At 36.2% G+C, this 12216-nt stretch overlaps 1 protein-coding gene across 1 annotated transcript in view; it reads right to left on the reverse strand.

The window, feature by feature from the left end:
• Window positions 1–6226: 6226 nt before the first annotated feature.
• The window catches only part of LOC144972586 (voltage-dependent calcium channel gamma-7 subunit-like), a 103456-nt gene continuing 97466 nt past the window's right edge, over window positions 6227–12216 (reverse strand). Inside the window, exon 7 of the mRNA XM_078913982.1 lies at window positions 6227–8356. Coding sequence (XP_078770108.1) covers window positions 8039–8356 — 318 coding nt within the window. The 3' untranslated portion in view covers window positions 6227–8038. The remainder of the gene's footprint in view (window positions 8357–12216) is intronic.

A 12216-nucleotide genomic window follows, 5' to 3' on the forward strand; every position in this document is an offset into this window, starting at 1 on the left:
TCAATCGATCGATATTTGAAATGAAAACTTTCTTGTAAAAAATAAAATAGATTAATATTAACGTCAGAATCGGTTTGAATGTCATGACAGCATCATCTTGTCATGTTGTCGAATATACCCTGGCCGTAATAGGTGTCACTGTGGAAAAAAAGTAGTCTTTAGGAGCCATTATGCACATGGAGCCGGAGTTTATACCAGTTTACATAGTGCATGAAACGGACAATAGCAATTGCTTGCTGCCCTTTTTATAGAACGCTAGTCTACCGCAAAGCACTTTCCGCCAATAAAAGACTTAGATACCCAATCACTGCTTGATGGGATGGGAGGCCAGAAAAAAATCCCGACTTCATCCGAGATTGATCTCTGTCCCTTTGCTTGTAAAGCGAGTGCTCTATCAACTGAGCAATCAGGACCCCGTCACTGTGAATGAGTAACCTAGAATAGCGTATTTTGACAAACGGTGTGTTAACAGTTTGGCCAGAAAACGTTTAAGACCGATTACAAAAATATACAACAATGATTCTTAAACCTGAGACTCAAAGAACAATGAACAATGCAGGAAAAACGCAAGTTTATGCAAGAAAATATCATTTTATTTAGAGAATGAAGAATAAAAACAATAATGATAAATTTATTACATTGAGAAAAGGATAGGTTTATTTATCTTTTTAAAAAACGTTATTTTGCCAGTGTCCGATCCGAAACGTGCAAGCGCCAGATTGAATTTTACGTTCATCCTCACATACACGACGCTTTCGTGATTAGATAAAGATATAGATAGTATGCGCTTGGCTAAAAAAGCTCACAACATTGCCATCTGGAAGTATAACGAACCAACACGCAAAACAATGTGTAACCATGAACTTTTATAGTCTGGTTAATACAATTTAGTGGTAACCATGAACTTTTATAGTCTGGTTAATACAATTTAGTGGTAACCATGAACTTTTATAGTCTGGTTAATACAATTTAGTGGTAACCATGAACTTTTATAGTCTGGTTAATACAATTTAGTGGTAACCATGAACTTTTATAGTCTGGTTAATACAATTTAGTGGTAACCATGAACTTTTATAGTCTGGTTAATCAAGTTTAGTGAGAATTACTCATAAACATGGATGGCAAAAAACAATAACAAAGGCCTGAGTGACGTCAACTTCGTTCTATCTATATTTAGACAGCTGTCAATGTCCAATCAGAGAACGTACAATACCTACGTTCTCTGGTCCAATCCACAGATGAAAACGCCATGTCAGATGGTATCCTTGTGTTTAGCTCTAAATGTAAAATTGTCACTATCGCTCACACGGATTGAAACGGACACCGACGACATGAATATCTGTTTGATATTAATTTGTCATGAATGTCATTATATAATAAACCATTATACAATCATACTTTAAAATCGGAAGCAAGTTAAAAATTCTCGTTAGTTTTAAGATTTAATGATACACAATGGTCTGAGCCAAGCGCCCAACAGCTATTCCAAAAACATATCATCTTTACACATACAAAAACAGCCATCCATTTTTTTTCGACTTTGTATACACTGAATAGGAATAACATAAAATACGATGGTATTCTGATGGTATACTCTCCATAAAACGTACAGAAAATGATAGATATACTGGTGAGCATAAGTGAAGAGATGGGCCTGAAACTAAATGTTAAGAAAACTGAATGCATGGTGGTCTCAAAGAATGACAACAACACGACCTTTCACTTGTCAAGTAAAGAAGAGAGTCAATCAAACAAGTAAAAATAGTTAAATATATTATAGGCACTATCATTACCCATGACACGCGAGACATAGAGGATATAGAACAAAGAATAGCAATAGCAAAAAATGTGTTCATAAAATGCATCCAGTTGTGTCAAACAACAACCCAAAGTTGAAGACCAGAATGAAAGTAGTGGAAAAATATGTTGTAAGTTCCCTTTTATACCGTTGTGAAACATGTACGCTTGACAAAGAATGTACTAGGAGGTTAGAGGCGTTTGAGAAGTGGATGTTTAGAAGAATGCTGAGGCGATCATGGACAGACAAGTATACAAACGAGGAAGTGGTGGCGAAGGTGAGAAAGGGAAGAATATTGATAGATACCATCAGGAAGAGGCAGTTACGGTTTTTGGGACATGTATGGAGGGGAGACGGAATAGAAAAGTTGGTAACATCTGGGATGATCGAAGAAATTAGAGCCGGAGGAAGACAGAAAATGACATATTTGTATAACCTAAAAATGGCCAAAAGGGATTTTTAAAACAACGCCCAGGCCTCCCCGGGAAAGTACGTATTGAATACTTGAGACCGACGTGTACATATATGCAGGTCTGACATCCAAACCCGCTTATGGGCCTAGTTTAACATTGTTGTAATGGACAATATTTTGCGTCTGACAAGCATGGTTGGTTGAATCGAGGTGTCTATGGACCAGACTTATAATAGACACCAAGATAACCACGCCTCTCGGACAGTCGTCATAATGTAAACAATGGCAGTGATTGGTAAACATAGCAAACTGCAGAGGTTTTACTATCAACGGTATGTATCTAAGTAAAATAGAACCAATAAAGAGAAACATTTGTAAACTTAAACGATTTTTATAATATGATCGAGAACATCGTGTGATTATCACCCATCTGGCGGTATAAAAACAATAACAATTATCAGAGAGAGGCCGATTTCACGCTATTGTTAATTAACGACCAACCATAATTGTTCGAGCACGTTTGAAGGTGAGTCACAAATTCCATGTATTGATTGGTCAAAAATCTACTGGTTAATTAATTATAAAACAACAATAAACGAATGGGTTAATGAGGCAAATGAAAGGACGAAGGACAAAAACCATAATTTTGATTGTATAACTGTATTATAATGATATACCATTCGTGATGCGCGTATTTTATTATATATTAATATAAGATTGATGAATGATTAATTAAATACCTAAGGTATAAATGATTAACTTGAAGAAAGGTTAAAGGGGAGGGGGAGGGTGAGGGGGGAGTCCCAGATCTCGTCTATTTTATATTATTTTCGATATAATATTTAAAAAGAATAGAATTTTTTCAAGAATAGAAGCATCTGTCACTCACCACGAATTGATTGATATGAAAGACGCTGATGAGAATCTGCTTTGGTTGAAAAGTTTTTCTCGTTATATAGATAGTATGCGCTTGGCTAAGAAGCTCACAACACTGCCATCTGGAAGTATAACGGATCAACACACAAAAGTAGTGTAACCCTAAACGCTTATAGTCTGGTTAATACAGTTTAGTGACAATTACTCATAACCGCGGATGGCAAAAAAAAATAAATAATAATACAAAGACCCGAGTGACGTCAACTTCATTCTATCTATCGATAGTATGCGCTTGGCTAGGAAGCTCATAATATTGCCATCCGGAAGTATAACGGACCAACACACAAAACTATGCGTATCCATGAAATTTTAGTCTGGTTAATACAGTTTAGTGAGAATTACTCATAAACGTGGAATGCACACAAAAAAAACAAAAACAAAAAACAAAAAACAAACAAACAAAAAAAAAAAAACCAGTAACAAAGATCTGAGTGACGTCATCTTCGTTCTATCTATAGATAGTATGTGTTTGGCTAAGAAGCTCACAACATTGCCATCCGGAATGTGTAACCGTGAACGTTTATAGTCTTGTTAATACAGTTTAGTGAGAATTACTCACAAACATGGATGGCAAAAAATAATAACAAAGGTATGAAGTTGACGTCACGGAGGTCTTTGTTATTGTTTTTTGTCATCCACGTTTATGAATAATTATTACTAAACTGTATTAACGAGACTATAAAAGTTCATGGTTACACATAGTTTTGTGTGTTGGTCCGTTATACTACCGGATGGCAATGTTGTGAACATCTTAGCCAAGCGCATACTATCTATAGCCTGACACTTAGAACCGTAGCCATCATTAACTCATTGCCTGACACTAGAATCCACTAGGACTTATAGTTTGACGTCATTTTTTAGGTTTGTGCAGCGTCTAGTGAATTGTCTTCAGGAGTGATTCCATTGACTGAACTATTGAATACATCTCACGATTTGTTTTCTTTTGTGGCAAAAGACTTGTCGTTTGCCGTAATCTTTTGGTCAGTGTCAGGCTATATATATATATATATATATATATATATATATATATATATATATATATATATATATATATATATATATATATATGTTAACGATGGCTACGCTAGAACGCACTAGGACTTATCTTTTGACGTCATATTTTATGTTTGTAAAGCGCCAAGTGAGTTATCGTCAGTGATCCTCAAGGAAACAAGTGATCCCAATGGTTGAACTAATAAATACAACTAACGATTTGTTTCCTTTTGTGACCAAAGACTTGTCTTTTAACGTCAGACAATAACTTTACGATGGCTATGGGTTAATACAGTTTTGCTAGAATTACTCATAAGCATGAATGGCAAAAAACAATAACAAAGACATGAGTGACGTCAACTTTGTTCTATCTACACGTTTACGGTTACACATGGTTTTGGATGTTGGTACTTTATATCCAGCTGGCGGATTTTATGGCTATTTTTTACGTAAACGCGCATCAAAAATTAACGTCCCACAGCTCTTTGTTTTTGTTTTAGTCAGCCATTTTTATGAATTCTCACTTAATCCATCAATTAGACCATGAACGTTCAAGGTTACTCATAGTTTTGTGTGTCAGTACGTTATATCTGGTTGGCGGATGGTGGGGCTTTGTTTAAAGATTATCACAGAGCATTAATTGGGTATAAGAAGGTGACATTTCATCCCGTGAAATCCACTGAACAAGGGGCACAACTGATTGAAATATTATCACACTATAATTTCCCGACTTCGTTGCGTCCCCTCGAGTATTCAAAACATAGTCTTAATTATATTGTATAATATCAATTAAACAGAAAAATATGACATGATATATTATATTATTATTGTCAATAATAATAATAATAATAATAATAATAATAATAATAATAATAATAATAATAATAATAATAATAATAATAATAATAATATAATTATATAATAATAATAATAATAATAATAATAATAATAATAATAATAATAATAATAATAATAATAATAATATATAATAATAATAATAATAATAATATAATAATAATAATAATAATAATAATACGAATAATGATGATGACGATGACGATGATACAACTATAATCAATGGTCAGGATATGACTTATTAAAACATTTCGGAAATGAAGAAGTCTCGAGATAGAAACTGATTGGCCTGATAGGAGACTGTATCACATTGGGTTATTTTTCGAGTAGCAGTAGTAGTAGTAGTAGTAGTTGTTGTTTTTGTTGTTGTTGTTGTTGTTGTTGTTGTTTTTGTTGTTGTGGTGGTGGTGGTGGTAGTAGTAGTAGTAGTAGTAGTAGTAGTAGTAGTAGTAGTATGTAGTAGTAGTAGTAGTATATGCAGAGTAGAGTAGTAGTAGTAGTAGTAGTAGTAGTAGTAGTAGTAGAGTAGTAGTAGTAGTGTAGTAGTAGTAGTATGTATGTAGTAGTTAGTGTAGTAGTAGTGTAGTAGTAGTAGTAGTAGTAGTATTTGTTGTAGTTGTAGTAGTAGTAGTAGTAGTAGTAGTAGTAGTAGTAGTAGTAGTAGTAGTAGTAGTAGTAGTAGTAGAGTAGTAGTAGTAGAGTAGTAGAGTAGTAGTAGTAGTAGTAGTAGTAGTAGTAGTAGTAGTAGTAGTAGTATAGTAGTAGTAGCAGAGAGTAGTAGTAGTATAGTAGTAGTAGTAGTAGTAGTAGTAGCAGCAGTAGCAGCAGTAATTAAGTAGTAGTAGTAGTAGTATGTAGAGTAGTAGTAGTAGTAGTAGTAGTAGTAGTAGTAGTCGTAGAAGTAGTCGTAGCAGTAGCAGTATTATTGTGGGGGGTGGGGGGGGGTGGGAGTGATACTGGTGATGGTGGTGGAAGTTGTAGTGGCTATAGTGGTGATGATGTTGGTTGTGGCAGTGGTGTTTGTAATGGCGTTGGTGGATACATCAATAATACCATATATTGAAATTTTTAAATTTAAATTAGAAGATAATTATCCTAATGGGTTAAAGGAACATAAAGTCACGTCGGTACAGGCAGATTCTCGGAAATCAATAGAACAAAATGTATCCACGGTTTACCCCTCCAGAGACTAAATCCTTTTGAATTAATAAATAATTTTCTACGTTTCTGTATTTGGATGAAACTACAGACCTAGCTATACCTTTTTACAAAAAGAGCAGTGACTATAATGAAAGTCCTTGAGCCATTCATGTTCCTGCTCCCTTGGGGAAATTTTCAAATCCTAAACGGTTTCGGAGTCGGGTGGTTTTACACGCAACTTGTGACCGTTAGGTAAAAAGTCAGAGTTCGTTGTGGTCGGTACAAAGATGAATCATTGAAAAGGATAAATTATTCACATAAAATAGTCATATCCATGTGTAAAAGGAATAGGCCCGTAACCGTGTTGCCTTTGTCGAGTGGAAATTATGGTACAGCCTTTCAGGCTTAATGCCCCGTCCTACTTAGTTCAGTCCTCCTCTTTGACTTGTGACTCGTATAAAGGACTGCACTTTGGGGATATTGAGAAGAAATTGAGCTATTTAAAAACTGACGTAAAAAGAGTCGAGCATATCAACACACGGGTTTAAGTGAGAAAACGTAATGATATGTGCTTATCATTTATTCTTTAGATTTGTTAACATAACTTTAACTTGCTTAAAATTATCCTGAACTCGGTTAAAATTATCCAGAACTCAAGTAAAAGTATCCTGAACTCAATTAAAATAATCTTCAACTTAATTAAAATTATCCTCAACTTGATTAAAGTTATCCTCTACTGGATTAAAATTATCCTCAACCTGTCCAAAATAATTAAAACCCGAGACTTCTTTGACGTAACAAGTTTAAGCATATTTCAAGCGGGGCAGTCATTTTAGGATTGTTAATGTTAACTTCCTAGGACGAATTTTCATTTCCATACAAAACCAAATTTTCGTCAGTTCAACCAATTTAAGACAAATAAATGTTGTGTTTATTATTTTCAAGTCATTTTTCAACCAAAAAAAAAAAAAATGAAATCAAAATAATGCGAGGCAGAATATGTGATACCGAGAAATTAGTTGACCTTATAAGAATTTGGTATTGTACAAATTTGAAAATTCTCTCCATGTAATTCAGCCCTCTTAGTAGATCAATTTATGACGTGCAAAATTTCCAAACAAATTAACCACCATCTTAGAATGGCCCAATCTCTGTGTTTTAGATTGAGAGATTTAAAGGGATTTGATAAGATAGCTACACCAGTCTTTAAAACACTCTGGTGGCTTCGAGATGGAATTCAACTTCAGGATGTCAGAGTTTTCTGCGAGCAATTTTCAGAAATATAAGAATGAAAATAGTTCCAGCATCTTAAAGGAAAATCAAACCGTATTCTCATTGGAACATGTCACATGACCAAATAACACCTCGTCATCAATCAATAGTTTGAGATTTGCTCTCCTTGGCGTGGGGTCAAATTGAATAATAAGGCATTGTATTGTCTCACTTCAGGCGGTTTTTGTGAATTACACTCATTTGAGCAAAAATATCAACCCTAGTTTTTCACTTGGCATCACAAGATGACTCTGTTCATATCTTACTTTCCTGTTTAAATTAACGTACTCTCAAATAACCTTTTAAAAAAATTTGACCCAAAAAATAATTTCAAATATATCCAGTTTTTAGCATTACTGACAAGTTGATATATTTCAAGATAAAGTTTCCTGGGCAAAGTAAAAAAGGAGAATTTTAAGAGTGCGATATTTTTATATCAAATATAAAATTCCTAGACCACCGCAATTCAAAATGTCACAGTGAAACACCGATTATTTTTTTCACTTTCCTGTATTCGGGTAAAGTATCTTGTACCATCAAGAATTGATTGCTGATTTTAGGGACAAAACAGCCGATTTTTAAGGCCCTAGAGAATGTTTTAACTTGTATCTGATCCAATCTAGTTTTCTGAATCACATTCTGCGACCTGCCAACAGGTCTGATCTCCACTCTCCGTTCTGTTCATCCCTGGTCCAATATCCCGTATTGACGACCATGTCATCATCATCCAATCTCATGTCATCCACGTCCTCATCCTCGTCCGTTTTGGAACTTCTGTCTAGGATCTTTTCTTCTAGACCAGGAATTATCCGAGACATCCCGTCAAGCCCCGAGTTCCTCCGGAGGAAAAGGCTTACACAGATAACAGCTGCCAGTTCAGAAGACAGAAACCCAAAACCTGCGACAAAGAAAGACCACCCATAGGCGTAGCTGAAGCCTGCACCGTCACCCTGAAATTAGAGGTTGGGATATAACATTTTAAAAATTGGCTGAAACGAAAATGTTTTATGAAAATAAAGTCAATAATGTTTTTTAACATGCCTTTGTGGTCTAGTGATATGACACTTTCCTGCCGATTGGTAGGTCTTTTGTTCGAGTCATGCTCTGGTGGTGCAAAGTTGAGTGCTTGGTAAAAACTCCTCATTTACATTCTCTCACCGCATTCAGGTGTTAAATGAGTACCTGTTCTGTATCAGCCTTGTTCCTGTTGAAAAAAATTGTTATAGCGCCCCAAGAGTATCATATCACGTCCTACGTGTTGAGTTTTGCTGTTGTCTTGAGACCCCCTGTAAAGCGCTTTGAGCACGTTAAGTTGAAATTATGAAAAGTTCTTTAAAAGTTCAGAAAGGAAAATCAAATGAAGCTCAAAATACAAACTCCTCCTTTACGTAAATTGCTTTTCTCAGGCATTAGTCTATATCACTAGTCGATACAATCATGATAAAAATGGCCATTCAAGTATAAAACTGCTATTTTTTAAACTACAGATTGGTCTGATTGATAACAATCTTTTGGAAGCGACACACTGTGATATCCACATCACTATTTACCGTTTGTCTTACGGAAGCGACACACTGTGATATCCACATCACTATCTACCGTTTGTCTAACAAATTAATTAAACTAAATTTCTTCTGATCATAGCAACAAATTTTAAACAATCGAAAAATTAAAATGATAGTATATAAACTAAACTGACAATTCCTCTCAAAATAGAATAGAGATCTTTATGGTTTTACTAGAGCTCTCTACTTAGGATTGAAAATATCAAATTGTGAAACAAGATAAAGATCTGAACATGTGTGTACGAAACGGTACCAGACAAAGCAAGAAAGAAAAATGCAAGAAAAAAAAAAACATCCCAAAAAATCAGTCTGCCTCGACTGGGGATCGAACCTCAGACCTTCTGATTACCGGTCAGACGTGCTACCATTTCACAACAGAGGTTCCCGATAGTTGTGACAATTTTATTATTCCTATATTCTTCACAAAATACGCATTTCTACACTGTGAACCCTCGCTTGCAGGAGGTGTCAGGTTCGATCCCCAGTGGAGGCAGACTGATTTTTTGGAAAAATATTTTTCTTGTATTTTTTTTTTTTGGCTGGCGCCGTTTCATATACAAAAAAAATAATTTATTCTCTATTGTCTTCTGGCACTTTTCTACTCACTTCATATCTTGTTGTTACCAACATAAGTGCCTGCTCCACTCACTTTTCTGAATTAAAAAATTCACCCCATATACCGGAGCATACTCAATGTCTCAATCGTTTCTATGTTATGTGTTTGTGTTGAGAATATTGGCTATTAAGCTTAACTGCTAGTCAAAAAACTTCGCGATGGTGGCGCGCGAACGAGCCGGCGATCTCCAGTAGTGGGTGAGAGAAGGCTTTAGAAATATGACTTGGGTTTGATACGAATATTTTTGTGTTCGTGGATAGCTCAGACGGTAGAGCCACGCTCTCACTTGCCAGGCGGAGTTGTCGTACCAATAAGGTCGCAGGTTCAAACCCCACCACCGCCGCGAAAAAATTTTTATTCTCTATTGTCTTCTGGCACTTTTCTACTCACTTCATATCTTGTCGTTTCATATACACTTGTTCAGATCTTTATCTCTCTACTTATGCCATGCCACCCAGTTTACTCAACTCGAGTCTTCTACATGATTATGTTCCCTTTGAGATTATGAAAGAATGCATTTTAAAAGATTAACAAAGCTATTCATAGCGGAAGATTTCATAGCGAAATGGAATTCTGTAAAGAGTCGATTCCAGAGTTAATGCGTGTCATAGGGAGAATATGGTGCGGATATGTGGTTGTGGTATGATTCTCGCTTTCGGATCGGAAGGTCCCGGGTTCGAGCCTCGCATGGTGCATAGTTGATTCCTTGGAAAAGGGTCTTTACTAACACTCTCTCACCGTACTCAGATGTAAAATGAGTACCTGGACGTCAGCAGCGTTGTCTCAGTCGAAAACAATTATAATATCGCCTAACAGGTGCCATATCTCGATCTACGTTACGTATTGCTGTTGGTCAGGGACCCTTAGTAAAGCGTTTTGATCACGTTTAGTGGATATTGCTCTATATTTTGGGGGGAAAAAAGCTCGAACTCAAATGTCAATACATCATCATCTGGACATGGTAACTCTGGCAAGACCTGAGAAAAATATACGCGTTGGGCCAAGAAGAACTTGTGATAACATGGGTCATCTTACTCTGTCGGTCAAAGAAATAAATATTGTCTGGCCAAATAGAGAATAAGTTTTATTTCAAAGTACGGCATGACACACTATCACTAAGCCATCAGAGGATGCTAATCTCTCTCTCTCTCTCTCTCTCTCTCTCTCTCTCTCTCTCTCTCTCTCTCTCTTTCTCTCTATCTCTTTCTCTCTCTCTGTCTCTCTCTCTTTCTCTCTCTCTCTCTCTCTCTCTCTCTCTCTCTCTCTCTCTCTCTCTCTCTCTCTCTCTCTCTCTCTCTACCTTATCTGGCAACTAAATTGGACATCACGTTTCAGACTTCCACTGCGTAGACGCAAACACAAACAAACACAAACACAAACAAACACAAACACATACACACACACACATACACACACACAATCCAATGTAATGTTTATTTTCAAGACACTTAAACGTAATTATCCAGTACTATGATTTCCTTCCCTTAGTCCTCCCAGTCCCAATTCCCTACACCCCCTACCCCTCCCCCATCCCACCCCTGTACCCTCCCTCTCCATCCCAATTGACACTCACCCAAACCTACAAATATAAACAGTCGTACAAACACACACGCGCGGCGCGCACACACAAAATCGAACCCAAAAGGACTCACTCTCAGCTTCCCCAATTTTCGTAAGCAAGTTAGATAAGTCCGAGTGAGTTTCCATGCGTCCCATTTATCGCCTGGAAACGAGAGGGCAACTCATGGGAATTCAACTCTTTTACCGTACATGATCAAACATCTTTTTAAAATTTGGCAAACAAAAACACCCTTTAATTTCTTACGTGCGGCTATGTTGGTTGTGGTATGACACTCGTCTTCGGATCGAAAGGTCCAGGGTTCGAATCCCGCTCTGAGCGGGGCATAGTTGAGTCCTTGGAAAAGGCTCTTTACTCACATTCTCTCATTTTACTCAGGTGTAAAATGAGTACCTTAACGTTAACAGTGTTGTCTGTCGAAAAAAAATTACTATCGCCAAACAAGCGTCATGTCTTGTCCTACATGACTAAATGTTGTTATTGGCTAGGAGGTCCTAGTATAACGCTTTGAGTACGTTTTGTGGACATTGCCCTATATAAATGCTCTAGTCCACATTTTAAGATTAGCTCTAGCACTTGAAAAACAAAGAAAAGAAAAAAGGAAGGAAAGAACAGGGGCAAAATAATCATCTTGACAATGTAAATGTTGATGTTCGAAGCTCAAAGAAATAAATAACAATTTAATAAAAGAAAACAGATAATGTGAACGTTTCGGGTTTCCCCTTTATCAACAAAATATGATGAATGACATGAGATTACATGTGATTATGGCGCTGACAACACCAGTGCCTGTTTCTAAATTTCTCAATTTTTCTATGATTCAAAACTATCTTACATGTCGGGAGCCACCTTTTTCTATCAATCGATAACGTGTGTTTCAACAAGAGTATGGCAGATTATTATTATTATTTTTTTTGCGCCTTTTCAGTTTTAAATCATTGTAATGTATTGACTCGTAGATATAATATTGTGACTTATCCGTATTAATTGGTTGTCAATTAGACCGCTGTAGTTACGTAATTAATACCCACGATGACGTCATCCTTCCGG

This window comes from Berghia stephanieae, chromosome 5 (genome assembly GCF_034508935.2).
Source record: "Berghia stephanieae isolate SIO BIC M18660-M18661 chromosome 5, UCSD_Bste_1.3, whole genome shotgun sequence".
NCBI lineage: Eukaryota > Metazoa > Mollusca > Gastropoda > Nudibranchia > Aeolidiidae > Berghia > Berghia stephanieae.